General features: G+C 47.0%; 1 protein-coding gene across 1 annotated transcript in view; it reads right to left on the bottom strand.

Moving 5' to 3' along the window:
• The window catches only part of LOC132391717 (cytoplasmic polyadenylation element-binding protein 2-like), a 65,434-nt gene that overhangs the window by 10,355 nt on the left and 39,931 nt on the right, over positions 1–15,148 (bottom strand). The window contains exons 5-7 of the mRNA XM_059965278.1: positions 12,783–12,901; positions 3,257–3,371; positions 1,837–2,018 (exon numbers count right to left, since the gene is read on the bottom strand). Coding sequence (XP_059821261.1) covers positions 1,837–2,018; positions 3,257–3,371; positions 12,783–12,901 — 416 coding nt within the window. The remainder of the gene's footprint in view (positions 1–1,836; positions 2,019–3,256; positions 3,372–12,782; positions 12,902–15,148) is intronic.

The raw sequence follows: 15,148 nt of genomic DNA, 5'->3' as shown, positions 1-15,148 counted from the left end.
TAGTATGCAAATAAATGCAAGAGTGGGTGAGAGCAGGTGGAGAATTGGATTAGTGTATAATTGGTCTAAGTGGGAGCAGGATGGTTAGTGTGGTAGGTCAAAGACCCTGTTTCCTCACTGTCCCAATCTACGATGCTGGGAGACCCAATGCAAGTGCTGGTCAGTGGGGGCGGGGTTACTGGGATGCTGATCTCATGGTAGAGGTAGAACATCCCACTTGGTCATGGTTTTCAGACATCTCCCACTGAGGTGGGAACTGATTCTCTGCTGCCCTCTTGTGGACACTCAGGAACCCACTAGAGGATCAGAAGTCACGAGAATGGAGGGTGGGGAACTGGGATGAAGTTCACAGGGAGGCAATAGTTCAGAATCAAACTCCGGTGTAATTTTGTTTGAAATTATACCGCATGAACCTGAAATACTGCATTTGATACTTGAAGACCATTCAGGCCATTGTGTCTGAGCCAGCCTGGCCCCTTGAAAGCCATCAATATTGTTCTGAGAATGGCTACTTCCCTGTACATTTCCAATTCCTCCTTGGAATTTGACCACAGGATCGTAGGAGGAGAAATAGGCCAGTAGGCCCATCGACTCTGCTCTGCTATTTCCTCAACCACATCCTCCTGCCTTCTCCCCATAACTAATACCAATTAAGAACCCATCAATCTCTGCCTTAACTGCACTCAATGACTTGGCCACCATCACTGTCTGTGGCAAAAACCATGTACAGGTTCACCACCTTCTAGCTGAAGGAAATCCTCTTCAACCCTTCACTCCCTTCATTCTGAGGCTGTGCCCTTGGGTTCTACACCCTCCTAATCATAGAAACATTCTTTCCACTTCCACTCTACCCCTGAGAGTACAAACACCAGAGATTCAGCAACACACACAAAATGCCAAAGGAACTCAGAATTCCGACAGCATCCATGGAGGGAAATGGCCAGTCAGTGTTTCAAGCCAAAAACCTTCATCAGGATTGGAGATGGAGTGGGGGGGGGGGGGGCAAAAAGCAGAAAAAGGTGGGGGGGGGGGATTTGGGAGAAATACAACTGGTAGGGGTAAGGGGGAACCTGTGTAGGGAGAGGGAAGGGGGATGATTCAAGATGGGAGATAATAGGAAGAGATAAAGGGCTGAAGAAGGAATCAAGGAATCTAAGAGAGGACAGAAGCTAGAGGAGCCTTAAGACCCATTTTGTCAGTTTCTTCAAGTGACTTGCACAGCTCTAATACTTCCTGAGCAAAATAACACAATGGCCATCTCTTTCACTACCCTTCTCCCTATTCTGGTGATCTTCCCAAACCCTTCTCTTCTCCAGGGCCCCAATGACCTGCCCATTGGCACCCTCCAATTCCCCACATTTCCTCCTCTTGTTCCACTGTCCTGTCAGGTTCCTCATTCTTCAATATTTTATCTCACCCACCTATTACCTCCCAGCTTCTCACATGGCTCTTCCCCCCCCCACCTTCCCCATCATCTGGTCCCACTTATCACCTGCCATCTTGTACTCATCCTCCCTCTCCCCTCCCCCCACTTTCTGCCCCTTCCTTTCCAGTCCTGATGAAGGGTCTCGGCCCGAAACATTGACTGCTTATTCCCCTCATAGATGCTGCCCCTGCTGAGCTCCTCCAGTATTTTCCATGTGCTACTCGAGAGTAAATTATCTCACCACTACTGGTGGGATCTCACTGTGCACTGACAGGCCATTGAGATCCCAAAGTTACCCTCCCAATGGAAGTCTAGAGGACCGGGAAGGGTGCAGGCTCCTTTCCCTGACCTGCTGTCTCCCTGCACCTTCTCCGCTATCTCCAGGGGGATGAGGAGGGGGTTGGTCTTACCCGCTTGTCGATGTCACGGTGCTGCAGCTGGATGAAGCGGGCGCTGATCGCCGCGATGTAGCTCTGCTGGCTGGCGAACGCCACTCGGCCCGCTCCTTTGGGGTACTTCAAATCGGGGTCGGTGTCGATGCCGGCGTAGCAAACGCCCCCATAAAGCTGGTCCATGATCATCGCCAGCTCCACTGCAAGAGGAGGAACCTGGCATCATTCAGGGCAACCCGCCCAACACGGCACCCATCATAACACAGCATGCAAAATGCTGCCAGAACTCGGGGCCCTACCATCAGACAGGAGGTACAGGGGCCTTAGATCCTGCACCACAAGGCTCAGTAAGATTTACTACCCCTCAAACATCAGGCTTCTGAACCAGAGTGGATAACTTCACTCAGCACAACTCTGAAATGATTCCCTACCAGCAGACACACTTTGAAGAAGTCTTTGCAACTCGTGTTCTCAGTGTTGTGTATCATTTGCACAGTTTGACTTCTTCTGCACATTTGTGTGCTTGTTAATCTTTGTCTATGTACGTTTTTCATAAAATTCTATTGCGTTTCTTTTTTTTCCCCTCTATAAAATACCAGCAAGGAAATGAATCTCCGAGTAGAAAATGGTGACATACAAGTACTTGGATAATAACCTCACTTTGAAATTAAAGCAACTCTGTGAGGGAAGTGGGCAATCCTTCATCTGGGCTCGGAGATGGAGGGGCGTCAGGGGGAGGTGGAGGGGCAGGCTGAGGGGTGCTGGGGCGGAGGAGGTGGGGCGAGGGGGTGGGTGGGAGAGAGGGGAGGAGAGAAGCAGATGGAAGAGGACTGGGCGGGATGCGAGAAGGTCACCTTGCTGAGGCTGGAAACTGATTACAAATAAGTCTAAATTTTTTTAAATTGCAGACTGTAAATTGGAGAGGTTTGGCTCTGATGGAAGGATCAATGTCGTACAAAGTTATCTCTTTCTCTTTCCGGCATTCTGTCTTTTTATTTCCAACAGATTCCTCGGTGATTATCACAAGAAAACTTACTGCAGTTGCAAAGTGCTGTGGACAATTATATCCCATATTTCCTGCCTAGATTTCTAAATTTCCCGCAGATCACAGTGTAGCAGATAAATAAACACAAGATGGAGACAGAAGACACAGCAGATGCTGGAAGCTGAAGCAAAATATGAGATGCTGGAGGAACCCAATGGGTCAGGCAGCATTTGTGGAGAATGGTGTGGTGGGAGGAGAATGGACAACCGATGCCTTGGGTTGACACCATTCATCCACATTGAAAGACAGACTGGGAGATAACCAACATCAAATAAGAGGGTAAGGGGTGGAGGAAATGTTGGCGGGTGATAGATCCCTCCTGTTCAGGTTAAATTTGAAAGAACGGCTCCTTCCATCTCAGCCAACATGGACCTTTCCAGCTCGGCAACCTACCAGCTTTCAGAGGTCTCGGTACCCCCCCAACAAAGACGGTCTTCCTGGGATCCAGAGGCTGTGATCCGTCCAGGACAAAGTCGCTGTCACTCAGACTCCAGGGCCTGATCTGTACCTGAAGCACAAAAGGGAAAAAAACCAACCAAGTAGCGCAACCTCAGGGCGACCCAGAGCACAGAAATGTCACAGCGTAGAAGACCGTCATCAACGCCCTCATCTTGGCTCCTTGACGAAGAGTACAGTCAATCCTCTTCCCCTGGGAATTATTTACATAATCGATTGAAAATGTGTTGGGGCGTTAACACGCTGCTCTAGTGATCTGAAGGTTGCTAGTTCGAGCCTTGGCTAAGGCAGCGTGTCATGTCCCTGAGCAAGGCACTTATCCACACATTGCTCTGCGACGACACCAGTGCCAAGCTGCTTGGGTCCTAGTGTCCTTCCCTTGGACAACATCGGTGGTGTGGAGAGGGGAAGGCTTGCAGCATGGGCAACTGCCGGCCTCCCATACAACCCTGCCCAGGCCTGCGCCCTGGAAAAACCTTCCAAGGCACAAATCCATGGACTAACAGATGCCTATAATGATTGAGAATAGGCCCTTCCGCCCAGCAGCCCCCTGATTTTTTTTATCCTAGCCTAATCACAGGACAATTGACAATGACCAATTAATTTACCAACCCATACGCCTTTGGACTGTCAGACAAAACCAGAGCACCCACATGGCCAGAGAGAGGATGGACAAACTCCTTACAGGCAGCAGCAGGAACTGAACCCGGGTCGCCAGAACTGTAAAGCGTTGTGCTAACCACTAAGGTACCATGCCGCCCCATTATACTCTCTGCCATCTATTAGATTCCCTTTCCAGAGTCCTCATTGCCTCAGCAGTGGGTCCCACAACATGGCGCGGGGAACAGAGCAGGTGACTTGTGCACAGAAAGCTCCTGAAAACGACAGGACCAATCATGAACAAGTCTTTACGGAGGTCAAGACAGGGGAACCATCCTGATCTTCTACGTAATAGCGCTGTAAGCTCTTCCGTGTCACTCAAGAGTAGGCAGAGTCTCAACTGAACAACGGCACCTCAGACGGTGCCAGCACTCCCTCAGTCCGGTGCCCCGAGAGCCGCAGCGGCCACAAAAACAGGGCCCCTCCCACCACGTCTGCCCCAACCATCAAACATACAAAAACGCTCACCCCAATTTATTCTCCCCATGTTCTCATCAACACTCCTCAGATTCTACCGCTCGGCAACACAGACGCCACTTCCCGCACCTAGTTCACCTGCCAACTCGCACGCCCTTGGGGCCTTGGAGGAAAACGGAGCACGGGAGGAACGTGCAAACTCTGCACAGACAGCACCCGAGCTCAGGATTGAACCTGACTCGCCTGAGCCATGAGGCTGCGGTTCTGTCTGTGTTACTGCTGGGCTGACCCTCTGATAAGACCATAAGGAGCAGAGTTAGGCCATTTGGCCCAACGAGTCTGGTTTGCCATTTCATCGTGACTGATCCATTTCCCTCTCAACTCCATTCTCCTACCTTCTCCCCGTAACCTTTCATGCCCCAACTTATTCAGAACCCATCAACCTCTGCCTTAAGTACACCCAGTCACCTGTGGCAACAAATCCCACAGATTCACCACTCTCTGGCTAAAGAAATTCCTCCTCATCTCGGTTCTGAATGGATGTTCCTCCATTCTGAGCTGTGATTTCTGGTCCTAGACCCCCCCCCCCACCATAGAAAACATCCCCTCTACCAAGCCCTTTCAACATTCAATTGGTTTCAATGAGTTCCCACAGCCCCGCCCCCAACAATCTTCTAAATTTCAGCAAAGTAATGGCCCAGAGCCAGAAATCGCTCCTCTCATGATAAGCTTTTCATTCCTGGAATCATGCTCGTGAACCTCCTCTTAACCTTCTCCAATGCCGGCACATCTTTTTCTTAACTAAGGGGCCCAAAACTGCTCACAATACTCCAAGTGAGGCCTCACCAGTGCCTTCCAGAGCCTCAACACTACATCCTTACTTCAATATTCTAGCCCTCTCGAGATGAATGCTAAGATTGCATTTGCCTTCCTCACAACCTGCAAGTTAACCCTTTGGGTATCCTGCACGAGGACTCCCAAGCTCCTTTCTACCTTGAATTTTTAAAATTTTCTCCCTGATTAGATAATAGCTTACGCTTTTATTCCTTCTACCAAAGAACATGCCCATACATTTCCTGACGCGTTATTCCATTTGCCACCTCTTTGCCCCTTCTCCTGTCTCCGAGTCCTTCCGCACCCTGAGGATTTATAAGGCACTGGTGAGGCCGCACTTGAAGTACTGTGAGCAGTTTTGGAAGGGTACAATCCTAACAAAAGCAAATGAAGACGTGAAGACAGCATGGATCTGGTGGGCCGAAGGGCCTGGTTCTGTCCTGTATCACACTACGCCTCTCAGCCAGCTCTCAGAGGGCAATTATTTCCTATGGTCTTTTATCAACACCAGGGATAAATTATCAGAACCTGTTACCCTACTTGCACTTCCTTGGGATGTGAGAGAATACTGCAGCACACAGAAAAAAAAACAGTGTAGTCACTGGAAACACAAGCCACTTCCCATCCTGAATGTTTTTACAACCCTCCTTCCTTCCTGGAAAACTGTGCTTGTTCTCTCTGGCATCATACCTTTTCTAAAAGGAAATGGGTTTGGTCAATCTCTTAGTTGGCACATGGCCTCGTGGATAAGGCATTGGTCTAGTGATCTGAAGGTCACTGGTTCAAGCCACAGCCGAACCAGTGTTGTGTCCTTGAGCAAGGCACTTAACAACACATTGTTCTGTGACGACACCAGTACCAAGCTGCATGGGTCCTAGTGCCCTTCCCTTGGACAACACTGGTGACATGGAGAGGGGAAGGCCTGCAGCTTGGGCAACTGCCGGTCTCCCATACAACCCTGCCCAGACCCGCTCCCTGGAAACCTTCCAAGGTGCAAATCCATGGTCTCACGAGACTAACGGATGCCTATTACTATTATTAATCTCAGACCAGTGCAGACGTGCCATTGTGAAATTCTTGTTATCCCATGCCAACACAGTAAGTTATGGATCCATTCTTTATCAGCAATGACACCCCCCCTCCCCAGCACTGTCTATGCATGTGCACGGTTCTGTCTTTCTCTCTCTTGCTCAATGCGAATACACCAGTTGAAGCCATCTCCTGCATGCGTGCTTTTATTTAATCGATGTATAGTTGTGCACAGACACAATGAATTGGTGACGGGCATGAACCTGGATGTCAGAAAATATCACCAACTGCACCGACAGTTACGGGACAAAGCAGTGAGAGTTAAATAGCACGAGAAGGCCATCACAGACGCTGACAAACGTGCGAGTACAGTGCATAGTAACAGCGAAAGATGCACTGAATTAAAGTCAAAATAACATGGTGATGTTCAGTCGGGAAAGTTGAGGAACTTGTTAGTGCTAATGAAGGCTGCGAGCTGTATATTGAGAGGGTGGAACTGTATTGTAACACGAACAACGGGGAGGAGAAAAAAAAGCCCCTACCGTACAGTCTCTCATGCATCCAGCAGGCACGATGCTCAACAGAATTGTCACAATTTTACAAAACCACGGGGAATAGCTGAGAGATTTGGATTTTACCAAAGGAACCAGTCAAAGGGTAAAAGCCTTTCTGAAAACATTGCAGACCTGCCCAAACTTTCCCAGTACTGTGACTTTACAGACGGACTTGCTGATGCATTAAGGGACAGGCTTGTATGTGGCAGACACAGTCAAAGCACTCAAACAAGTCTACTGACAGAAAGAGACGCAACCTTAGAACGGACATTGACCATTGCAAAATCATTACAGACTGCAGCTGGCAGAACTACAGAAAAGGTTAGAATGTGAAAGGCACTAAATGTTCCTGAATGGTGCAAAAAAGCCAGCATTTTTAAATCAATACAACAAACCCTCCGATGATGCAAATAACTGTGGCTCAAAGAAGAAGTCTGCAGGGAGTGTCACAGGCAGCATGTGCAAGACAGACAAAAAGCACAACCAAGTGAAAAGTTTCAAACACAAAACTGGGCAAATGCATAAAGTTACCAAATGTAAAATAGAATCAAGACAAGAGTCTCACAAAGGAACCCTCATACCTAGAACTGCATAGCATAACTGAAGCAGATCACAAAATCGTTTAGATTTCTATAGATGTGTCTGGTGTAAAACTGAAAATGGAACTATAAATAGAGTCAGCTTTTTCCATAATTCCAGAGGCTGACAACAGGTAGCATTAACCACAGAATGTCGCAGCTGCTTAATCCTAATGAATAGGTGTTTGAGAAGGGTATTGGTAAACTCAAAAGGCATGGAAAATTGAACTGGATGAAGCAGCAACACCAAGATTCCATAAAGCCTTACGCACTATGTCTTAAAGCGGATGGTGAGTCGCAGAGTTTGGAGGTACCTGGAATTCTCTACAGGGTTGAGTGGAGTGACTGGGCCACACCCATTGTCCCGGTGATCAAGAAACGGAAGGCCGGAGCCATTCGCATATGTGGGGATTTCAAGGTGAGCGTCAACCCAGTGCCGCGTGCTGTGCAGTATCTCCTGCCTCAAACGGAAGACATCTTTTGCATTTTAGCAGGCGGGGAGAAGTTTTCAAACATTGACTTGTCACAAGCCTACCTGCAAATGAAGATTGAGGAGTCAAGCAGGAAGTTCCTCACAATCAACACTCACAAGGGACTGTTCTAGTATAATTGTCTCATCTTTGGCGTCGCATCAGCTCCAGCAGTTTGGCAAAGAGCAATGGGCCAAGTGCTCCAAGATATCCCAGGAACACAATGTTACCTTGATGACATCATTGTGACTGGCAAGAATGATGAAGAGCACCTCTAGAACCTCGGTAAAGTGCTTACCAGGCTGAGTGAGTATGGTCTGCATGCAAAGAGAGAGAGATGTGAGTTTTTCAAGAATGAAATCTCATATTGTGGACGTGTCATTGACAAGCATGGCTTACGTAAGTCACAAGACTGAAGCAGTGCTACAGGCACCCAAACATGGAAAATGTGTCACAACTCAGGTCTTAGTTAGGCTTGTAAATTACTACCACCGGTTTCTCCCAAACATTGCTGCAGTGCTTCAACCATTGAATGCACTGTTACAGACAGGAGCAACATGGGAATGGTCAGAAAGATGTGAAAAAGCATTCAAGGAGACAAAGAGACTAGTAATTTCCGATGAACTGCTCACCATTATGACCCATCCCTGCCCATCAGACTGGCGTGTGATGCATCCTCTTATGGCACTGGAGCTGCTTAGTTACACATAATGAAAGATGGATCTAAACACTTGATGGTGTTTACTTCAAGATCTCTGATGAGTGCAGAATGCACTTATGCACAGGTTGACCCAGAGGTCCTTAGTCTGGTATGGGGAATAAATAAGTTCCACCACTACCTCTACGGACGAAGTTTACTCTAGTGACAGAGCACCAGCCCCTTGTGTCCACTTTGAATCCCAGGAAGGGAATGCCAGTGATGACTGCTACCCAGTTACAACACTGGGCACTATTCCTCGGAGTCCACTCTTATGACATCGAGTTCAAAGGCACCAAACAACACAGCAACACGTACAACACGCCGGAGGAACTCAGCAGGTCGGGCAGCATCCGTGGAAACCAGCAGTCAACGTTTCGGGATGAAACCCTTCGTCAGGACACAGTAACGCTGATGGCTTATCACATCTATTTGCTCGTTTTTTTGCCGTTTGTGGGGATTCATTCTTTTCTTTGTGTGTTGGGTGTTCGATGAATCCTTTGAACAGGTTCCGTGGTGTTTCTTTGTTTCACAGCTGTCTGCAGGAAGACTAATCACAGAGTTGTGTACTGCATACATATTTTGATAATAAATGTACTTTGAATCTTTTCTCACTATTAGTAAGGACGATCTATTAATTAAGTCTCCATGATTTTGAACATCTTTCCTCTCGATGGAAAAATACCTCATTATTTCGACCAAAATGTACTCAGCAATTCATTTATAGTGGACTGACAGGAGGATTCTTTTGTTTTGCTGAACACTTAGAATTTACTCAGTGGCTCTCTATTAGGTACACCTGCTCATAATGCAAATATCCAATTGGCCAATCACATGGCAGCAATCCAATGCATAAATGCATGCTGACAGGGTCAAGAGGATCAGCTGTTGCTCAGTCCAAACATCAGAATGGGCAAGAAACGTGATGCAAGTGCCTTTGACCATGGAATAATTGTTGGTGCCAGAATGGGTGGTCTGAGTATCTGAGAAATTGCTAATCTCCTGGGACTTTTGTGCACAACAGTCTCTAGCATTTACAGGGGATGGTGTGAAAAACAAAAAAAAAATCCAGTGAGCGGCAGTTCTGCAGGTGAAAATGTTTTGTTAATGAGAGAAGTCAGAAGAATCCTGATGAAGGGCCTCAGCCCAAAACGACGACTGCTTATACTCTTTTCCATAGGTGCTGCCCGGGCTGCAGAGTTCCTCAGTGTTTTGCGTGTGTTCCTCCGAAGTCAGAGGAGGATAGCCAAAGTGGCTCAAGCTGACAGGAAGGCAACAGTCACTCAAATAACCATGTGTTACAACCCTGGCGTGCAGAAGAGCATCTCCGAACGCACGACACGTTGAATCTTGAAGTGGATGGGCTGCAGCAGCAGAAAACTACCAACACAAACTCCTCTTATCAAGTGGAAGAGGTACCGAATGAAGCAGCCACTGAGTGTCCTTCCTGGTGGAGTGGGACAAATGCAATTCCTTCCTGCCTTTCACAGGCGAATTGGATAAAGACAACATGAGGATCGGAGGCTGTGGGAAGTGCTTTGTGAAAGGGCAAAACTCAATGCATCGATTATAAAAGCAGGGAGTACAAGGTACAACTTCAATAAAGGTTAATTAGACCAGAGATTTGCATGCATTTTTGTCTGCCACGTTATAGAAAACATACAATTTACGTTGCAGAGTGCACAGAGGGGATTCACTGGGATGTTGCTTGGGACGGAGACTGTGAAGAGAAAGTGGACAGACTAGACTTGTTTGGAGGAGACAAAGGATGGGCCAGAATTAGATGTACAAACTGTAAGAGGCAGAGATAAACTAGGGAGTGAGAAGAAATGTTAGAAGGAATACATTCAAGGCAGGAGCTCCTAACATATTTTTTTTTAAATGCCATTAACCGAGGGGGTCTATGGACCCCAGGTTTAAGATAAGGTGCTAGAGGTCTGGGAGCAAGCTGATGGAGAATGCTTTCATCCAGAGAGTGGTTGGAACGTGGAGCAGATGGCTCGAGAGGGTGATGGAAGCAGAGACCCTTGAAGTTTACGAAGTATCTTGATGAGCATCTCAATCAAAAGCTGGTAAACAGGATTAGTGCAGATGGGTACTTCACTGGTTGGCATAGAGACGGTGGGCTGAAGGCTCTGTCTGAGCACTACTCATCTCCATGACTTCAATGTGCCAAATAGCCCAAATCTGTGATTTTTGCCAGGACTTAAATCCTATCATTTTATAGCTAAAAAGCCCCATGGCCTAAAGTCATTTTGATAACGCAAGGGTTTAAAGTCAATTATCAGAGTTGTTTCACAACCGCACAGCCCTAGTTATCACCAGCGAGCAGTGACACAACATTTCAGCCAAGGCCTGACTCAAACAAACTGCCTGACTTAGTCAAGGACATCAAAGTTATTTTTAAGATAGTTCTTGCAACACGTCTCCAAACACTTTTCACAACACCCCTTTGGCACCAGTTGAAACACTCTGCCGTTCTTATTCATTCACAGGCCAGTGATTATTGTCCGTCTGTCAAAGCCACAGTCCATGGGCCCCTCGGTTAATGGAAGGGGTCATGGCATTTAAAAGGTTGGGGACCCCTGATTTAGACTCATCTTACACCATCCCCACCACCTACCAACATACGTTGCAAGAACCTCACAGCGGCAATTAGCCTACCAAGCAGGCCAGAACCTGGTTATATGAGACAGCAAGTGTCTATAAGGAGTTTGTACATTCTTCCTGTGACTGCACAGATTTCCTCCCACAGTCCAAAGACGTACTGGTTGGTAGGCTTGGGATTAGGGTAGGGTTAAATCAGGGATTACTGGGCTCAATGGCTGGAGGGCTGCCTCCATATTGCATCTTAATCAATCAATAAACTGTTCATTTTGTGATGTGCCATGTTGTGTGACAAGGGCAATCATGGTTCTACAGAGTTGGTTTGCCTTTGCCTTCTTCTGAGCAGTGTCTTTACAAGACAGGTGACCCCCAGCCATTATCAATACTCTTCAGAGATTGTCTGCCTGGCGTCAGTGGTCGCATAACCAGGACTTGCTGCTCGTACGACCATCCATCATCTGCTCCCATGGCTTCATGTGACCCTGACTGGGATGCAGGGGGTGGGGGAAGGGGTTAAGCAGGTGCAACATCTTGTCCATGGGTGATCTGCAGGCTGGCAGAAGGAAGCAGCACTTCCTTGGGAGGTAGGGAACAATAAACAAGATGGAGGAACTGAGTGGATCCGGCAGCATCAAACTAGCAGCTCGTCTAACTGCTCATTAAATGTGAAAATGGCTGCCTCCACCACATCCAGATTCCAAAACACATTCTGTGCAAAAAAAAAATCCCCCTCAGATCCCTTCTGAATATCCAACCTCTCACCTGAAAACTATGCCCTTCACATCCAAGATAAAACTAAAACTTCGCGTCCAAGCTAGCGATGTCTTTCACATCCATCACAGGTTACTGACCAACATTTTCTATCCCACTTAATGAACTTTCATACCTCAATCAGCTCAACCCTCAGCATCCTCCATCCACTCCGGGGAAAACAGACCCAGCCTACTGAATCCCTCCTTATAACAACACAGCGACTCAAACATCAATTTCTGCAATAAATTCTGACTGGCTGTGTCACAGCATAGTAGGGAAACTTCAATGCACAGAAATTCGCAAGGCTACACAGAATCAGGTTTAATATCACCGGCATAAGTTGTGAAATTTGTTAACTTTGCGGCGGCAGTACAATGCAATACATAATAGAGAGAAAACAGCTAATTAATTTATGTTCAAGCATCCATTAGTCTTGTGAGACCATGGATTTGCGCCTTGGAAGGTTTCCAGGACACAGGCCTGGGCAGGGTTGTATGGGAGGCCGGCAGTTGCCCAAGCTGCAGGCCTTCCCCTCTCCTCACCATCGATGTTGTCCAAGGGAAGAACACTAGGACCCAAGCAGCTTTGCACTGGTGTCGTCGCAGAGCAATGTGTTGTTAAGTGCGTTGCTCAAGGACACAACACGCTGCCTCAGCTGAGGCTTGAACCAGTGACCTTCAGATCACTAGACCGATGAGTTATCCACTAGGCCACGCGCCAACATTTAATTTATGTTAATTTATGCTAATTTATGTTTACCCATGTTTGTAATGTACCATGCTGATGCTACAAAAGCAAATTTTCATGGCACTTATACCCAATATATTCATGCCTACTTAAGTGTTAGCAGCAAGTCTCACTTACCGGTTTGTCCTTAACGGTGCGGCTGGAAACGTACAGGTAGAGTTTACCGTCATCTTGATAACAGGCGTCAATGAGAACCTGAACTGAGCACTCCTCCTGAAACAGCAGAAAAGCATAACCTGCAAAACCAACAGGAATCGGTCAATGACAGTAACAGCTTGACTTACGACTTAATCACAACACAATTTATAAAAATGACATTAAGTCCGAAGTAATTATTTGCTCATTATTTTCATGTCCAATGAACAGAGACAGGAATTCCCACTCAAGATTGCTTGATGTCATTTCCAGTACCCAAGTGTAAAGGAGAACAAAGTAATGGTCACACTGGATGCAACACAGCTCAAACTTAACAAGATAAAGAACACAATAATATTAAAAAACACAATAAATATAAATATGCAAGGTAACTAATATACATAGTTTGTATAGTACTGTGCAAAAATCTTAGAGATATATATAGCTAGGGTGCCCAAGACCTTTGCACAGTACTGTATTTGTCAATGTGGAGCAGAGAGTGAGTTTGTAAACTTGGCAGGAGCAAATGATACTGGGAGGGTGGAACATTGCAAGTCAGCTGGCAGAGGAAGTGCCAGGGGCAGGGGGTGGCACGGGTACCAACACACCCAGCCCTGAGACACCAGGCAAGGTCATTTGATTCCAAACAATTGGTTTATTGATCATTACGGAATGTGTCTCTGGTGCTTCCCCCTCCCTCCCCTCTCCCTGCCCCCTTCCCACTTTCAGTCTGCAACAGAGATAAATAAAAGAATCACATTTATCATCACTCACATATATCAAGGAATTTGTTGTTTTTTTGCGGCAGCAGTACAGTGCAATGCCTAAAGTTACCACAGTACTGGGCAAAAGTCTCAGGCACCGTCACTACATGTATACGTGCCCTAGACTTTTGCACAGTACTGTATAAATACACAAGACCGCTTATATGCTTAAATGAAGTGTGAGTCCATAAAGTGAGTCCCATCATAAAGCACGTCCATAGGGCGACTGACAGGAAATGATAAAGCACTTAATCACAAACACATGAGATTCTGCAGATGCTGGAAATCCACAGCGACACACACAAAATGCTGGAGGAACTCAGCAGGTCAGGCAGCATCTGTGGAAAGGAATAAGCAGTCAACACTTTGGTCTGAGAAGGAACGGGGAAGGCACCAGAATAAAATGTGCGGTGGGGAGGTGGATAGCTTGAAAGTGAAGGGTGAAGCGAGGTGGGTGGGAAAGGTACAGAGGAATCTGGTAGGAGAGGAGAGTGGACCACAGGAGAAAGGGAAGGGGGGGGGAACCAGGAGGAGGTGATAGAAGGGTGAGGAGAGTCAAGAGGCCAGAGTGGAGAACAGGAGAAAAGGGAACAAAGAGGATTTTTTTCTTCTTTTAAAAACCGAGGAGATGGAATACAAGATGTTGCTCCTCCACCGAGGGTGGCATATGATAAATAGTGGTGGTCGGGGGTGTGCGGTGGTGGGTTAGTGGGTGAAGGTATTGATCAGCTTTACTGTTTGGGGAAAAGGAACCATTTTTGAGTCTGGGGGTCCTGGCATGGACACTATGTAGCCTCCTCCCTGATGTGAGTGGGACAAACAGTCCACGAGCAGGATGAGTGGGATCCTACATGGTGTAACTGGCCCTTCAAATCCATCAGACAGGAGAGCTTGCGGCTCCTGTTATCAGGTCAGATTGGAACTGGATGGGCATTGGACTCTTCAGGATAACATGGGAGAACTGGGATTGGAATATTGTCGCCACGTACTGAAATTTAATGAAAAGCTTGTCTTACACGCAGTTCATACAGATTAGGTTGTTACATAGCAATTTGAGGTAGAAGGTGGTAAAGCAATAACAATGCAGAATAAAGTGTAACAGCTACAGAGAACGTGCAGAGCAGATCAATTGTGAAGTCAAGCGTCCATTTTATCAGACTGGGGAACTATTTAGTAGTATAATAACAGTGGGATCGAAGCTGTCCTTGAGCCTAGAGCTATGGTGCTTTCAGGCTTTTGCACCTTCTGCCTGATGGATGAGAAAAGAGAGAGAATATTTGGGGCAGATAGGGTCTTTGATCATGCTGGCTGCTTCACTGAGGCAGCAAGAAGATTGGCTGCTTCCTGTGATATGCAATTCTCTGAAGATTCCTGCAGTCACATGCAGAGCAGTTACCATACCAAGTCCCTATGCATGCAGATAGGATGCTTTCTACAGTGCATCGACAAAAATTGCTAAGTGTCGGCAGGGACACGCCAGATTTCTTTAGCCTCCTGAGGAACTGGAGGTGGTGCTGAACTTTCTAGGCCACGGCATCTACGTGCTTGGACCAGAATAGGCTGACGGAGATGTTCCCTTCGAGG

This window comes from Hypanus sabinus, chromosome 1 (assembly GCF_030144855.1).
Source record: "Hypanus sabinus isolate sHypSab1 chromosome 1, sHypSab1.hap1, whole genome shotgun sequence".
NCBI lineage: Eukaryota > Metazoa > Chordata > Chondrichthyes > Myliobatiformes > Dasyatidae > Hypanus > Hypanus sabinus.
This window is presented reverse-complemented; position numbering and strand designations above follow the sequence as displayed.